This window comes from Argopecten irradians, chromosome 9, assembly GCF_041381155.1.
Source record: "Argopecten irradians isolate NY chromosome 9, Ai_NY, whole genome shotgun sequence".
NCBI lineage: Eukaryota > Metazoa > Mollusca > Bivalvia > Pectinida > Pectinidae > Argopecten > Argopecten irradians.
This window is the reverse complement of record NC_091142.1, coordinates 43,782,241-43,800,683: the sequence shown is the minus strand read 5'-3', so window position 1 is coordinate 43,800,683 and position 18,443 is coordinate 43,782,241. Positions and strand designations below refer to the sequence as shown.

Below are 18,443 nucleotides of genomic sequence, written 5' to 3'. Positions count from 1 at the left end.
AGACGACAGATTTACCCATATATTGTGTTGTGTAAAGCTTATCTTTGATATAGAAATATGTCTGAACATTGTGATATATATTTTGTGTTATATTTAAGGAATATATTTAAATAATGGAGCACGTGTAAATTATGTAACCCGCCTGGTTACATAAAATTTACACGGGCTCCATTATCATTATAACCTCATAACCTCAACAAAATAAAAAAATATATTCCTTATATTTACAGTTTTTCACGTAAATGGATATTATTTGTTCTTGTGACATTTGAAAATGTTTTTATTAAAATATCCATATTTTGTTCTCTCCCGTCATCGTCAACGAATTCGATTGAACAGCTGATTGGAATCAAGTCATTTATACGTTCCTACCAAAAGTTGGGTCATGATCCCACGTTGCCACGCCAGCGACTATTCCCGTAACAATAGAATCGCCGCACGTGTTGTACTATTATTATGCACTGATAATGATAATACTAGATTTTATACAGTGAAACAATAGGGCTTATGACTAATAACAATTCAAACCATACCATAATTATGGTCAGGCCAAAAAATGTCCGTTAAGAGTTACTCAACCCACCCTAATTTTTACCTCCGACCGTAATTTATGAAAATGAAACTACATTTAAAACCCTACCAACGTTTGACTGTCCATGGCCACTGATCGGCAGTATGTCAACAACGTACCGGAAGTCATGTGTCTAACAATGTGATTCGTAGTCCAGATTATGAGTTATTACAAATCATTTTAGCGCTTCAACTTACCCGAATTTTTTCGTGCAGTACTGGTGAAAACATATTGTCGTTAATCTATGTAATCAGAGGTATTTACCACTTTCCATGACCAATAGGTTTAAATTCTTAAAATCGATGTAACAACAAGGAATTTCCAGCTTAATTACGATTTCACAAGCACCCGCTGCTCAACATTCATTTGGAATAACCTCAATTTTCGTAATAAGCCAAACAGCCCCCCTGACAAAATAGATCCTTGTTGTGTCGGCCATCACCCAGTGACCGGCGGAGAGAAATCTTCCGTATCGCGATAGATAGATAAATTGATAGACAACTTGTTGCACAATTAGGACAAACTATTAGATATCTGTGTTGATAAATTGGTACATTTTATTTGATGTTGTTTTGCTGATATCCGAGAAGATTTGATTATCCTGACGAATATTGGTCCTTCAAGGATACTACTGACGGCACAGAAGTTGTGGAATATAACGCGACATTTGTACACATACACGAAAAGTCAAGTATGACAAGAATTTACACATTGCATGGAAACGATTTTGACGTTAAAACGCCTGCCGCCGAAAGGATATCTAATAGCGTCGATGATAAGGTTTTCTCACATCAGCAATAAGTTAGTACAGTATCTAAACTTATATATGCTGAAACGTTCCACACAGTATCCATTACTTATATCACACCAGCATGTAATACCATCCCGCCCAGTTTTAATCCATCCTACTCCTACCAGCAGCGACAGTCCTAATTAATCTCTGGCGACACCAACAACACGTGAAATGGATGGCTGGTGTCGATTTCTGTGAGAGCGAGAAACTGTGTGCCAATAGAGTTAAATAGAATGTTATACGTCAACTGGGCTTTTTAATTATTATGATTATTTTATTTCATATTTTGCAGAAAATTAGACGCCAGCCAGCTATAGTTTCACCATGGGTTGTCCTAGTATATCTACATAATGTTAAGATCATGCACCGAAGTTCAAAAAGCTAAAGCCAATGACGGCGGGACTTGAAGCTGTGCCAGTACCAACACAGGGAACCAGCTTATAAATATACCGACAGGCCTCGAATGTTCACAGAGCTGCATTCAAAAACTCAAGGTGATTCCGGTGAAATTAATCACTGGTACTGGTTGATACTAATTTGATGACTCGTTATCCATACCCGGTTGTTTGAAGTCTTTAATAATAATCATCATATTTAAACAATAAAATTGACTTGCATTATCTTTAATATTTCGTTTTAAAGGTCGAAACGTAGACAAACGACGAATTTGTGTTTATTTCGGTTAAATTAGATTTAATCTATCCCTTGTATCGACTTTTTATCTGCCATTGTCCAATTGATCATTTGTCGCTAAGCGTATTTTCTTACAGAGCTTTAAAATGTGAATTTAAGTTTTATTATTGTAGACACCAAACAATGGAATCGCCACAGTAAGATAAAGTGTTTGCGGTATTTTACGTACATCTGTGTAGGAATTCGCCAGACTGTTCGCCGACACTTTGATTTACGTCTAAGAGAAATCCCTATGCGGGTCAGAAATTAATTTGCAATCATTTGATTTATTCCGAATCTGATTTTATTGATTTCCTCGACGTGAGACCATTACAGACTACCTGCATGTATCATACTGACTTAAGTGTTACAGTATACCTACTGGGATACCGTATAGGCCTATAAACAAGTGTTACGGCGCGTCCTGGGAACGACGTCATCCATCACACCAACACGACATCGGACAATTCTACAGACAATTGAATTCTCAGAACAAAGACATTTTAACGTCACAGTTCTAATTGTATTACACATTGTCTTGGGGATTTGGTTTCTGATTTTTAAAGCAAACATTTAGAACATCGATGGAGCATTGAGACATTATGGACAGCGGCCGACAAGGAAATGTGTTTTAAACCCCGCGATATACTGGTATCAGACAGATACAATGAATAGTCCAGAACATTTATCCTACTGTATCTAATATTCAGTAGGACTATCACATTCACGATAAATGTTACATAGAAATAGAAAATGTTTACATTTTCAGAGTGCTATCCCTAGGCTTAAGTCAGATTCTTTTTAGAATTTCTAGATGATGAAGTTGACGACGAGATGTAAAAGCAATCTAAAACAGCCACGCCATTACCTTGACAGTCGTCCGTCTAACATAGTACCAATATGTTATACATTTAATACCTTATTATCATAGAATGTTTCCGAACATAAATCAAATAGAATAGCTATGTAACCATGACAACGGGTAATCACATGGCGGGAATATATCAACGTACATGTAACTTGAATACACTCGCCTGCTCAGGGCTCGCCGTTTGTGGAAGTGAAATATATCTACTTAAGCTTATTCAATGACACCATTGCCTCAAGGAAGTTTAAAACACTTTGACATGTGAACACTATATGTAATTGGTGGTCACCTACAAATGTAAGACCACAATGCTTAGGGTAGATTTTAAACTTGTCAACACATCTAAAGTATCAAATTATATAACAACAAAGAACATCCCAAATTTCTCTATGACAATAGCCATATTAGCTTCGGCAAATGGAAACTTTTTCCAAAATGAGATTGCTGTTGAAAGTACAAATGTTTGTTTCCAAATGATAAAACTCTCGCCTATACATGTAGACTGTAATAGGTGGAGAATATAGAGATATACAGCTGATGTATAAATACCGCCTATCATTACATACAGGTCTTTAATCACACGTGACCAATGAACCAGTACATTGATTGTATTTATAACACTATACCAAAGGCAAGTGACAACATAGAACAACTCATCCAAATGGTTTATACAAAGGAAAGTAAGACAAATGTAATATGGAAAGAACCAGGTGGTCGGAAAGAGTGAGCGATTCCTATTTTATAAAGAACCCCATCATGATTTGTGGGTTCATATTAAAATTACAATCGCGAATAGAATATAACAGTATTCTTCATTTTAATAACCTTTACATTATTTTATAAAAGAAAATCATTACACTGTATTGTTTCACAGGACACAACGTACAAAACTTTGGGTGTAGAAAGTGTTAGTGATGGTAGAAAATTATTTTTTACATCTTTGTACTGGTCAATCTTAATTTATGAAATAAATACATTGTTAGTATACAAATTTGATATCTGTTTTTGTAGATATTGAAATGATGACAGCTTTTTCAGCAAAGATACTCTATCACATGCAAAACGACTTTCTTTGTTTTGTTTCACAGGTAAATTGTTCATTGCAAACTTGCTATTCGCCAATTCTAGTTACAAACAGACATTGGTTGGGGTTTTTTCCAAACCGTTTCTATATATTTTCTAATGAGTATTCTACGGCTTTAGTTTTGCACGTTGATTATCGAATTGAGTTGGAAATCTTTTTCCTGTAAAATCAACTTCTCACCAGAAATGTTGACATTCCAAGGCTGAGAGAACCGAATCTGTCCAATATTCGTCTGTTTCCATGGACAACAATTAAATTAGAAAGCACTAAATGAGCAAGTTCTAAAACATTGAAAGCTCCCACAGGGAATATAGGCACACCGAAATCAGATAAATAAAACGATAATCAAATTACACTGAAAGATCGAAAGTGCAAACCCGGTAAAGTGAACACAAGAAACATACTGTTCATTCACTTTCCTAAAACATGCTGAAAATGGAAAGGAGTGAACCATTCGGTAAATCCCAGTAGAATTGAACTACGGAATGCCAGTAAATTTAAACTCAGTCTTGTGTATTAAAGTTCACCTTTACGCGTGGCTGAAATCCGTCGTGAGTTGAAATCTCGCCACGAAGCCTAAGTGAAAGAGACATGTTTAAAGTAGGTCTAGCCGACTTCGCTCTTCTAAAATGGATTTTCGTGGTTTGAGTAAATTTTCTACTCCACAGTGCTAGCTAAGATACATGACCTATATGTATACCCAAGCATTGAAACAGACATGTCATGAATAAATAAACACAGGAGATTGTTGGTGAAACGTTAAACTCTCTGATATGATAGATGTAAGACGAGACGACAGATTTACCCATATATTGTGTTGTGTAAAGCTTATCTTTGATATAGAAATATGTCTGAACATTGTGATATATTTTTTGTGTAATATTTAAGGAATATATTTAAATAATGGAGCACGTGTAAATTATGTAACCCGCCTGGTTACATAAAATTTACACGGGCTCCATTATCATTATAACCTCATAACCTCAACAAAATAAAAAAATATATTCCTTATATTTACAGTTTTTCACGTAAATGGATATTATTTGTTCTTGTGACATTTGAAAATGTTTTTATTAAAATATCCATATTTTGTTCTCTCCCGTCATCGTCAACGAATTCGATTGAACAGCTGATTGAATCAAGTCATTTATATGTTCCTACCAAAAGTTGGGTCATGATCCCACGTTGCCACGCCAGCGACTATTCCCGTAACAATAGAATCGCCGCACGTGTTGTACTATTATTATGCACTGATAATGATAATACTAGATTTTATACAGTGAAACAATAGGGCTAATGACTAATAACAATTCAAACCATACCATAATTATGGTCAGGCCAAAAAAAATGTCTGTTAAGAGTTACTCAACCCACCCTAATTTTTACCTCCGACCGTAATTTATGAAAATGAAACTACATTTAAAACCCTACCAACGTTTTACTGTCCATGGCCACTGATCGGCAGTATGTCAACAACGTACCGGAAGTCATGTGTCTAATCATGTGACTCGTAGTCCAGATTATGAGTTATTACAAATTATTTTAGCGCTTCAACTTACCCGAATTTTTTCGTGCAGTACTGGTGAAAACATATTGTCGTTAATCTATGTAATCAGAGGTATTTACCACTTTCCATGACCAATAGGTTTAAATTCTTAAAATCGATGTAACAACAAGGAATTTCCAGCTTAATTACGATTTCACAAGCGCCCCGCTGCTCAACATTCATTTGGAATAACCTCAATTTTCGTAATAAGCCAAACAGCCCCCCTGACAAAATAGATCCTTGTTGTGTCGGCCATCACCCAGCGACCGGCGGAGAGAAATCTTCCGTATCGCGATAGATAGATAAATTGATAGACAACTTGTTGCACAATTAAGACAAACTATTAGATATCTGTGTTGATAAATTGGTACATTTTATTTGATGTTGTTTTGCTGATATCCGAGAAGATTTGATTATCCTGACGAATATTGGTCCTTCAAGGATACTACTGACGGCACAGAAGTTGTGGAATATAACGCGACATTTGTACACATACACGAAAAGTCAAGTATGACTAGAATTTACACATTGCATGGAAACGATTTTGACGTTAAAACGCCTGCCGCCGAAAGGATATCTAATAGCGTCGATGATAAGGTTTTCTCACATCAGCAATAAGTTAGTACAGTATCTAAACTTATATATGCTGAAACGTTCCACACAGTATCCATTACTTATATCACACCAGCATGTAATACCATCCCGCCCAGTTTTAATCCATCCTACTCCTACCAGCAGCGACAGTCCTAATTAATCTCTGGCGACACCAACAACACGTGAAATGGATGGCTGGTGTCGATTTCTGTGAGAGCGAGAAACTGTGTGCCAATAGAGTTAAATAGAATGTTATACGTCAACTGGGCTTTTTAATTATTATGATTATTTTATTTCATATTTTGCAGAAAATTAGACGCCAGCCAGCTATAGTTTCACCATGGGTTGTCCTAGTATATCTACATAATGTTAAGATCATGCACCGAAGTTCAAAAAGCTAAAGCCAATGACGGCGGGACTTGAAGCTGTGCCAGTACCAACACAGGGAACCAGCTTATAAATATACCGACAGGCCTCGAATGTTCACAGAGCTGCATTCAAAAACTCAAGGTGATTCCGGTGAAATTAATCACTGGTACTGGTTGATACTAATTTGATGACTCGTTATCCATACCCGGTTGTTTGAAGTCTTTAATAATAATCATCATATTTAAACAATAAAATTGACTTGCATTATCTTTAATATTTCGTTTTAAAGGTCGAAACGTAGACAAACGACGAATTTGTGTTTATTTCGGTTAAATTAGATTTAATCTATCCCTTGTATCGACTTTTTATCTGCCATTGTCCAATTGATCATTTGTCGCTAAGCGTATTTTCTTACAGAGCTTTAAAATGTGAATTTAAGTTTTATTATTGTAGACACCAAACAATGGAATCGCCACAGTAAGATAAAGTGTTTGCGGTATTTTACGTACATCTGTGTAGGAATTCGCCAGACTGTTCGCCGACACTTTGATTTACGTCTAAGAGAAATCCCTATGCGGGTCAGAAATTAATTTGCAATCATTTGATTTATTCCGAATCTGATTTTATTGATTTCCTCGACGTGAGACCATTACAGACTACCTGCATGTATCATACTGACTTAAGTGTTACAGTATACCTACTGGGATACCGTATAGGCCTATAAACAAGTGTTACGGCGCGTCCTGGGAACGACGTCATCCATCACACCAACACGACATCGGACAATTCTACAGACAATTGAATTCTCAGAACAAAGACATTTTAACGTCACAGTTCTAATTGTATTACACATTGTCTTGGGGATTTGGTTTCTGATTTTTAAAGCAAACATTTAGAACATCGATGGAGCATTGAGACATTATGGACAGCGGCCGACAAGGAAATGTGTTTTAAACCCCGCGATATACTGGTATCAGACAGATACAATGAATAGTCCAGAACATTTATCCTACTGTATCTAATATTCAGTAGGACTATCACATTCACGATAAATGTTACATAGAAATAGAAAATGTTTACATTTTCAGAGTGCTATCCCTAGGCTTAAGTCAGATTCTTTTTAGAATTTCTAGATGATGAAGTTGACGACGAGATGTAAAAGCAATCTAAAACAGCCACGCCATTACCTTGACAGTCGTCCGTCTAACATAGTACCAATATGTTATACATTTAATACCTTATTATCATAGAATGTTTCCGAACATAAATCAAATAGAATAGCTATGTAACCATGACAACGGGTAATCACATGGCGGGAATATATCAACGTACATGTAACTTGAATACACTCGCCTGCTCAGGGCTCGCCGTTTGTGGAAGTCCTGTCCATATATATCAAAACTAGTTATTTCATTTGTCGATTAGTCGTAAAACTAAAACAAACTTTTCCAAAACTAATATTTTGACTGTCTAATTAGCGAATGAATTCAACTTTGTTTTCACATAAATGTATGTTAGTATATACAGTATTGCCATGTAGGTAACTTTGAAAACAACTCGGAACACTGTCTCTTTCTTTTTTTATTTACTCATAAAAATCTCTTTTAATTTTGCACTCATTTCATTGGGTAAAATCTGTTCATAGTAATTCAGAGAATGTGATATTAAAGCAACGTCGACTTTGATACATAGCCAGGGTATTTGATAATTCATTAAAAATACACTTCACTGATCGTGCCTGGATCGTGAATTAATTTCAAATATGTCTGCTGCACGTGCATTACGTATAGGTACATTATGCACGTGAGCTTCTACTCAGATAAGATTCGTTTGATTTGATCGGTCTATGTTTTTGATAAAGGTTAAGTTTCGGTCGTAGATTTCGTTTGACAAACAAATGCTGGCGAATAAACCAATCGGAAATAGATAGGTCAAAATAGATATATAAAAGTTTGGAATGTTGGTTTGATCTGTATCATCTTTTTATTGGGACTAAATGCAGTAGTTAAGTAATCGTATAGGAAATAGTTAAAGTTTATATATATCTATATCCACCATTCTAGCATACATAGACCATTTTTGATGAGACCAGATCAAATATATAGAAAAATCAAACAACATGATATTATACACTATGTAGAGTATTATTTTTGTGCATGAGTGATTGGGCATATCCACTACCGACAGATTGTACTATCCCCCATAATTTTATGCATTTCGTATTATTGTAATGTGCATCCCTCAAAGTCCATATGCACACTTTTTTATTGAAAAGAGAAAGAAAGAAAGAAAGAAAGAAAGAAAGAAAGAAAGAAAGAAAGAAAGAAAGAAAGAAAGAAAAAAGAAAGAGAGAAAGAAAGAAAGAAAGAAAAATATTGAATATATTAATATAATATTTCCGGAATGTTATCTATGAAGTGTCATAACAAATTTCATCGAAATAATATTTTAAAGAAGAAGAAAAAGAAAATATAATTAAATGACTGGGGGAAGTGAGAGAGTGATTCGCATTGGAGTGTAGTGTTATTTCAACGAAACATTACAGGGATTATATTAACGCAGCTGTCCTGTTCTAACAGTATAACAAATACAGACTGCAGTTGTGAGCCACCGTAAACTGGCTCTGTGACATTTAACACACGCTTCCCTAATAGTTTCCTTTGTCCGCACGGTATCAGGAATCAGAATACCTTAGACAGATATATCGGACATGCTCATTTAGAGACTTCGAGAGAGCTAATTAACACATGATATTGGAAGAACTGTCGGAATCTGGTCCGCAGATCGACTAGAATTATCTCCCCTGTGAGGCCTTTATCGTCTCGTATCAAAGCGTCGTCCACAGCCGTAATAGAATAGGGGAGATGGTGGTTCCCTGGGGAACGCCAGTGGTAAAGATCCTAGCGAGAGCGCATGCCGAGGTATCACTTGGACGTATCAACGACCAAAGACTTAATGTTTTTGTATTTTTCTCAGTTTAAGATAATATGTTTCTTAAACTGAGAAAAAAGGGTTTGTTATGAATATTTTGAAATGGAACTGGCTACATGAAGGGCAGAAAATGTCTTCGCCAATACGTTTAAACTAATATATAAAACTGGCATTTTCAGTAAACTAATATATAAAACCGGTATTCTCAGTAAACTTATATTAAAACCGGTATTCTCAGTAAACTTATATATAAAACCGGTATTCTCAGTAAACTTATATATAAAACCGGTATTCTCAGTAAACTTATATATAAAACCGGTATTCTCAGTAAACTTATATATAAAACCGGTATTCTCAGTAAACTTATATATAAAACCGGTATTCTCAGTAAACTTATATATAAAACCGGTATTCTCAGTAAACTTATATATAAAACCGGTATTCTCAGTAAACTTATATATAAAACCGTATTCTCAGTAAACTTATATATAAAACCGGTATTCTCAGTAAACTTATATATAAAACCGGTATTCTCAGTAAACTTATATATAAAACCGGTATTCTCAGTAAACTTATATATAAAACCGGTATTCTCAGTAAACTAATATATAAAACCGGTATTCTCAGTAAACTTATATATAAAACCGGTATTCTCAGTAAACTTATATATAAAACCGGTATTCTCAGTAAACTTATATATAAAACCGGTATTCTCAGTAAACTTATATATAAAACCGGTATTCTCAGTAAACTTATATATAAAACCGGTATTCTCAGTAAACTTATATATAAAACTGGCATTCTCAGTAAACTTATATAAAAAACCGGTATTCTCAGTAAACTTATATATAAAACCGGTATTCTCAGTAAACTTATATATAAAACCGGTATTCTCAGTAAACTTATATATATAAAAACCGGTATTCTCAGTAAACTTATATATAAAACCGGTATTCTCAGTAAACTTAATATATAAAACCGGTATTCTCAGTAAACTTATATATAAAAACCGGTATTCTCAGTAAACTTATATATAAAAACCGGTATTCTCAGTAAACTTATATATAAAACCGGTATTCTCAGTAAACTTATATATAAAAACCGGTATTCTCAGTAAACTTATATATAAAACCGGTATTCTCAGTAAACTTATTATAAAACCGGTATTCTCAGTAAACTTATTTATAAAACCGGTATTCTCAGTAAACTTATATATAAAACCGGTATTCTCAGTAAACTTATATATAAAACCGGTATTCTCAGTAAACTTATATATATAAAACCGGTATTCTCAGTAAACTTATATATAAAACCGGTATTCTCAGTAAACTTATATATAAAACCGGTATTCTCAGTAAACTTATATATAAAAACCGGTATTCTCAGTAAACTTATATATAAAACCGGTATTCTCAGTAAACTTATATATAAAACCGGTATTCTCAGTAAACTTATATATAAAACCGGTATTCTCAGTAAACTTATATATAAAACCGGTATTCTCAGTAAACTTATATATAAAACCGGTATTCTCAGTAAACTTATATATAAAACCGGTATTCTCAGTAAACTTATATATAAAACCGGTATTCTCAGTAAACTTATATATAAAACCGGTATTCTCAGTAAACTTATATATAAAACCGGTATTCTCAGTAAACTTATATATAAAACCGGTATTCTCAGTAAACTTATATATAAAACCGGTATTCTCAGTAAACTTATATATAAAACCGGTATTCTCAGTAAACTTATATATAAAAACCGGTATTCTCAGTAAACTTATATATAAAACCGGTATTCTCAGTAAACTTATATATAATAAAACCGGTATTCTCAGTAAACTTATATATAAAACCGGTATTCTCAGTAAACTAATATATAAAACCGGTATTCTCAGTAAACTTATATATAAAACCGGTATTCTCAGTAAACTTATATATAAAACCGGTATTCTCAGTAAACTTATATATAAAACCGGTATTCTCAGTAAACTTATATATAAAACCGGTATTCTCAGTAAACTTATATATAAAACCGGTATTCTCAGTAAACTTATATATAAAACCGGTATTCTCAGTAAAACTTATATATAAAAACCGGTATTCTTCAGTAAACTAATATATAAAACCGGTATTCTCAGTAAACTTATATATAAAACCGGTATTCTCAGTAAACTTATATATAAAACCGGTATTCTCAGTAAACTTATATATAAAACCGGTATTCTCAGTAAACTTATATATAAAACCGGTATTCTCAGTAAACTTATATATAAAACCGGTATTCTCAGTAAACTTATATATAAAACCGGTATTCTCAGTAAACTTATATATAAAACCGGTATTCTCAGTAAACTTATATATAAAACCGGTATTCTCAGTAAACTTATATATAAAACCGGTATTCTCAGTAAACTTATATATAAAACCGGTATTCTCAGTAAACTTATATATAAAACCGGTATTCTCAGTAAACTTATATATAAAACCGGTATTCTCAGTAAACTTATATATAAAACCGGTATTCTCAGTAAACTTATATATAAAACCGGTATTCTCAGTAAACTTATATATAAAACCGGTATTCTTAGTAAACTTATATATAAAACCGGTATTTTCAGTAAACTTATATATAAAACCGGTATTTTCAGTAAACTTATATATAAAACCTTTATTCTCAGTAAACGTATATAAAAAACCGGTATTCTCAGTAAACTTATATATAAAACCGGTATTCTCAGTAAACTTGTATATAAAACCGGCATTCTCAGTAAACTTAAGAAATATATTTAAATTTATTCCTTCCGACGTGTCTCATCAGAGAACTGAAGAGATCGTAGCTATATATTTGACATTGTAACTGTATAAAACCGGTATTTGTTGTTAGCGTTCATACCCCAATCAACTTATCTAAACACTTTCCTTATCAAAGTGGCGGGAACAAGGAGAACATGTTATCGCAGTTAAGTCATCAGTAAAATCATTTAAAAGTTTATTTCTTGTCACCATCACAAACTGTCATAAAACATACAATGTGTGATTATAGATGCTTTTATATGATGGTTCAGACCAATAAAAGCATCAACATACTGTACACATAGTGGTAAATGTCGCATGAAATATCACACGTTTTGAAAGAAGCGCCACAGTCAACGGTGTGTTTCCCACTTTCGGATAATACCGGAAAACCGAGTCGTATCTGGTGACCAACAACGCAATACCCGCACAGATTGGAACAGTTTGGAGATTTCCTGCTATTTTAAACGTGTACACATGGAAAATCATTATTAAGATTTAATTATCTAATAACTTTACGAATACGAACTTTACAAAACTCGGTAAATATGAGAAGTTTAAAACTTAGAGAGGCGAATAAAAATATGTAGAACACTTTAAATGGTTTTTTCTATGACACAATTAGAAAAAAAGCCATAGACCATACAGCTTTAATAGACAAGCATGATTTATCAAATTATACATCAATAGACAGTGTTGGGCATTACTCTGGTATAGACAGGGCGCCGGTGTATAGTACAACATCAGAATTTTACTGTCTAAATATGGTATGGAGTTCGAACCGCTTTAACATTTATATTCAAACTGAAGAATAGATTCAACAATAGCTAAAACAGTTCTAATTCCTTTTCTGAATGCTGCCTCCATTATAAATCACAGTTTTACATGCGAGCCCAGTACTGCTGAACGAGGTTTAGCACATATCGCTGTCATTTGTTATACTGTAAGTAAGCATTATATCGTCAACCATTATTTCTCTATGGTTCCCGAACACACATTTGTACAAATGTACATGGTATAAAACGAAATTTATTTGAATATAATATGAAATAGCCATATTTGTTTTTAATTGATGTTAACATTTTGCATATCTTTACGATAAGTCTATACATGTGTAGGTACATTTTCCTTCTCAGCATCATATCCTAAAATGTAGCACAAGGATTATCTTTTTTATCATAAGATATTAACGATACCCAATTGAAATAGAAAAGGACTCTGTATGGCAAAACGTCGCTTTACGTGAGCCCTTACTAGTAATACGGTACATGTAATTATTCTGTACGGCTCAATCACTACAGTGACATGTCCGATACTATCAAAACGATCGGGCAAATTTGGAACTGCACTTCTTCATACAGATGTATAATATAAAGTCAGATGCGCAAAAGATTTTAGAGTAAAAGTACAGTAGTACAAGTTATCCTCCGTAGATTAACGGCCTGGTCGTCCATACGTATAACAGTACACAGACGTCAACTCGTCCCAATGTGTGAGAGCTGCCTCAGCAGCCGATCGCGAGTGTAGGGCGGGAAGCAGTAACTTATCAACCGGTGTGATCTGAGAGTGCAGCCGGAGCCAGGCATGGAGAGCCGTGATAGGAACAACAACTTATGTGTTAAATCGGCTCAACAGAATTTCAATTGTATTCGATTTCATTGATCAGAGGTTTTTTTTTAATTCATAGAAAACAAATTTGATGAACAGTACCTAGTAGGAATTGTTTTGTTTACAGTAATTCAAATCATTTTGTATGACTCTTCTGTAGTATACATGGATGTAGTGTTTTATAACGATACCTGCCCCAGAAGAAAAATAAGGTACATATCAGTATCTATACAAATGTGTTAATTGTTATATCTTAAAACAGATATATTTAACAAAACGGGCATGTTCTGCCATTAACATTTCAGATCTTCTTCATACAGGAATATCTAGGTGAAACGATCGTTAATGTGTGAACTTGACATGTTGTCGGCGTAGTAGAGAACCAAACCTAGGTATACATGTACGGATTGATACGGCGCTGATGTAGATCCCCAATTTATGTAACTACACCGGACGGCACATCAAAGAGGCGAGCATGTCTCTATCAACAGGATAGTTCAGAAGCGTGTACCAGTACTGATACGGACAGGGAAAGTCAATTTAAAGGATATAAGATTACTGTGGACATAGGTCAAGAGATAGTTTGGCCAAAATGACCAGCACCAGACCAGCGTCCAAAAGGGATTAGTGATAGTTATAATAGACTGGCCGTGTAATATCGAATTCTCTGCGCGGACCAGTGATAATTCGGAGATTGGAGATTAAATTCGGACCTATCAATTTGACCATTCGACTGCATTGACCGGCAACTGGACAATGTCCACTTGAGAATAGTGATAGCTCCGATAGCGGTATTGGATTTTCTATATGCACAGAGCAGCTAATAATTCCAGTCTCGCACGGAACCATCCACCACAGAGGACTGTAAACATACGCTACGAATCGGAGGGATTCGATAAATCCGGAATTATTCGGCGCTTTAAGATCTAACAGGTTTTATTAATTATAGCCTGCCTTATGTTGCTGTACGGATAGAGCTATGAAGCTGATCATACCAAGTGTGTCAACACGTATCAAGTGATGTTCTTTTATCAAACATCTGTGATTTAACAAATTGGATAATTACAATTCAAGTTTGTTTTATATCGAAGTGTAACGAGAGATGCGTTTGTAATTGCAGACGAATTAATTAAGATTGACATAATTTTGCTATCAATATTAGCTGCGTTTGTGAAACTGAATTAGTTTTGTTTTCCTGTCGGAAATCTCAGTACATGCCGTTATATCTTTCTACACACGTTAACATCAATGGGTGACTGCCGAACGGTTGGCTTGGAGTAACAATTGGTTAATGTAACATTTGGATCCGGAAGGCGGTATTCAGTTCCGATTACTTGCATTTACTAACCATGCACGATTTAACTAATTTCACACTCCATCGAATCGCAGTGGAATATTTTCTCCAGACCTAATCGGGATAACTGGATTCATTAATGTGCATGGTCAAGAATGTGATGGTCAGTATAAAAGACCAAATTTGATTGGTTGTGAGCAACTCTGGATTTTGCTAGTCTTGATATAGCCGGGGGAATTTCTCTAGAGGATTAGAGTTTAGAATGGTCACTCTACCATGGAATATTGGTGTATAGGAATTTATTGTGATTCATAAAATACACTGTTTATTCAATAAATATGGAATATTCCGAAAAAGTATGTGATAATTAAGCAGCTTATCATTTTTCAATTGCCAATAGTAACAGATATATTACAAGACAAAGTAGACCAAAGGTTATACCATTTTATTGGAAATAATAATTGCGTCTCTTATTGCTGTTGCGGTGGTAACGTATCTATCAATAAAAACATTTCTATGAATAGTGGGATCTGAGGTCGAGTAGAGGTGAATTAATTCTCTGACTTTGAGAACAGAAATGCAGAACAATGATTTCTTTCGTATCCTATATATGGATACTAATCACGGCTTTGGTCGCCGCTACATGTGCTTTCAGTCTGCTTCAGCCATTTTGGATCATACATCCGGACAGTATTCATTCCTTCGGAGTTTACATATACTGTAAAGGATCCGGAAGTGGTGGTGCGAGTACTGACCTTACAAACCGGATGTGTTCGTTTTATGGTGGTCAGCTAAGTGTTGTCAACATTCCTTCAGGAGCTTGGCAGGCGACATTTTTATTATTTTCAACCGGATGTGCCATTTTGCTAGCTAGCTTGATTCTAGGAATGGCTACAATGTTAATGGCTGTGGACTGGAGTCGGAAGTTGTCCGGTACAATGACTTACATACAGACATCCGCAGGTAATATTATCCTTTCAGACAAGTTGTCCGGTAGAATGACTTACAAACAGACATCCGCAGGTAATATTATCCCTCTTACATACAGAAATCCGCAGGTAATATTATCCTTCTTACATACAGACATCCGCAGGTAATATTATCCTTTCAGACAAGTTGTCCGGTACAATGACTTACATACAGACATCCGCAGGTAATATTATCCTTTCAGGCACGTTGTCCGGTACAATGACTTACATACAGACATCCGCAGGTAATATTATCCTTTCAGACAAGTTGTCCGGTACAATGACTTACAAACAGACATCCGCAGGTAATATTGTCCCTCTTACATACAGAAATCCGCAGGTAATATTATCCTTCTTACATACAGACATCCGCAGGTAATATTATCCTTTCAGACAAGTTGTCCGGTACAATGACTTACATACAGACATCCGCAGGTAATATTATCCTTTCAGGCACGTTGTCCGGTACAATGACTTACATACAGACATCCGCAGGTAATATTATCCTTTCAGACAAGTTGTCCGGTACAATGACTTACATACAGACATCCGCAGGTAATATTATCCTTTCAGGCACGTTGTCCGGTACAATGACTTACATACAGACATCCGCAGGTAATATTATCCTTTCAGGCACGTTGGCACTTCCTACGTAAATACCAATCCCCATATTTAGTATTAATAATCAGATGATATTGTTTTATTCAAAATAGATTTAACATTCTTAATAAAATACGTAATATACAACATTAAAAAAGACTTTGTCAAAACTGCTGTTTATGGATCTATCTTTGGTAGCGCGGCCTTGATGACAGCACGGCATGTAACTTTACCACCTCGGTATATGTGATAACTTTATAACACCAAAACAATTTTCGTTACAAGTGTAGGAAATGGGAGGGAAATTTTCGAAAAGGCATCTGATTTAGTAAATCATTCATTTAGTACTTGCGTCCATGAAATTAATTTCAAAAGAATGTAGTGTATCAGACCCGTGTCTATAATCTAGTCAATGAATTTGTGTTTATAGTATCTATTGTCTACGTCGTGTCCTGAACAACCAATGGAAAGGTTGGGGAGCAATGTTTTAGTATCACCAATAAGCAATGTAGAAAATGACTGGTCAGGCGTGTCACAACTGGGTCTAAAACGATAACTTCATTTTAATACAAACACGTATACACAATTTGAATTTCCAGTATTTCAACTAATTTAAAGATAGTCTTGACATGACGGATATCGTCTCTTTTCATTTTCACTAAAGATAGTTTATTGCCAACAACTAACGCGGTATGTGTATGGTCTTGTCGGTGGCAGAAAAACTGCTATAGTGAACATTTATATTTTCATTTCTTAATAGATTGTTTAAGTTATGGTGTTTGTTTTAATAACATTTGCATTTTCGTGACTATTACGTATACATGACGACATATTGATTGTCGTTATATGTAATAGACACAAACGTCTGTCCTACACAGACTGATCACGGCTATAAAACGCTTTACCATCTACTGGAACCATTGATAGGTGATTGATCGAAATCTAATTCATTTCAAACTAGTCTGACTGACGTACGTAATGGGGACGGTATTATTACAATGACTTCCGCAAAGTAAAGGTCATATGGGGACTCCAGTGTTTAATGTTATTACAGAAAGTAAAGGTCGAGTGTGGCTGTTTATTTTCACATCCTTTCTTCATTCTGTTTCTGATCATCTGTAATGGTAGAGTGGCCCAGTGTTTGTTGATTTATTGTTTAACAGCCTGGAAATATTAAGGTTATAGAGTGGATTAGTTCGGTACATCTAGTCCTTACACATTAATCACTGTGTGTAAACATTCTTATAGGCCGCATGTACAGTAATCATCAACATATGAAAACAATAAATCTCTCATACCAATGACAAGTCTAGTCAAAATAGAAAAATTATAACCCTATTTTAACTAATAAAAACGATTGTTAATCTAAATCTTAAATAATTATGTGCAAAAATGCTATGGTTTTCTTTTTCTATCTTTTTTTATTTCCATTGACAAAATATATAGAATCATCCTTATCTGGCTTGATTATCATCACTATACCTCTGGGTTAATGTAAATGATCATCTCCATCACTACACGTAATCACCAATAGCGACCGTCTGATCACTTTGGACGCTGCTCGTGTACCTATAATACAGCCAAGAAAAAGAGATTTTTGATCCACTTGTAAACACATCTGGAGCAATGGTTCGTATCCAAATGATTTTTATATCCAAAAACCTGGTACCAATGTAAGTCTTACCGAATATATGGTGCCCCGATACTAATTATGATAACATTCGGATTCCAAAATAAAGAAATATAT

The 18,443-nt window shown here is 34.7% G+C and overlaps 1 protein-coding gene across 2 annotated transcripts in view; it reads left to right on the top strand.

Annotated features, from left to right (window-relative positions):
- Nucleotides 1–13,739: 13,739 nt before the first annotated feature.
- LOC138332398 (LHFPL tetraspan subfamily member 7 protein-like) overlaps nucleotides 13,740–18,443 on the top strand; it is a 31,078-nt gene continuing 26,374 nt past the window's right edge. The window contains exons 1-2 of one of the 2 annotated variants that reach the window (XM_069280492.1): nucleotides 13,740–14,046; nucleotides 14,140–16,091. In XM_069280492.1, the coding sequence (XP_069136593.1) occupies nucleotides 15,716–16,091 (376 nt within the window). In that variant the 5' untranslated portion in view covers nucleotides 13,740–14,046; nucleotides 14,140–15,715. Of the gene's footprint in view, nucleotides 16,092–18,443 lie in introns of both variants that reach the window. The other variant, XM_069280491.1, reaches the window with a different exon arrangement.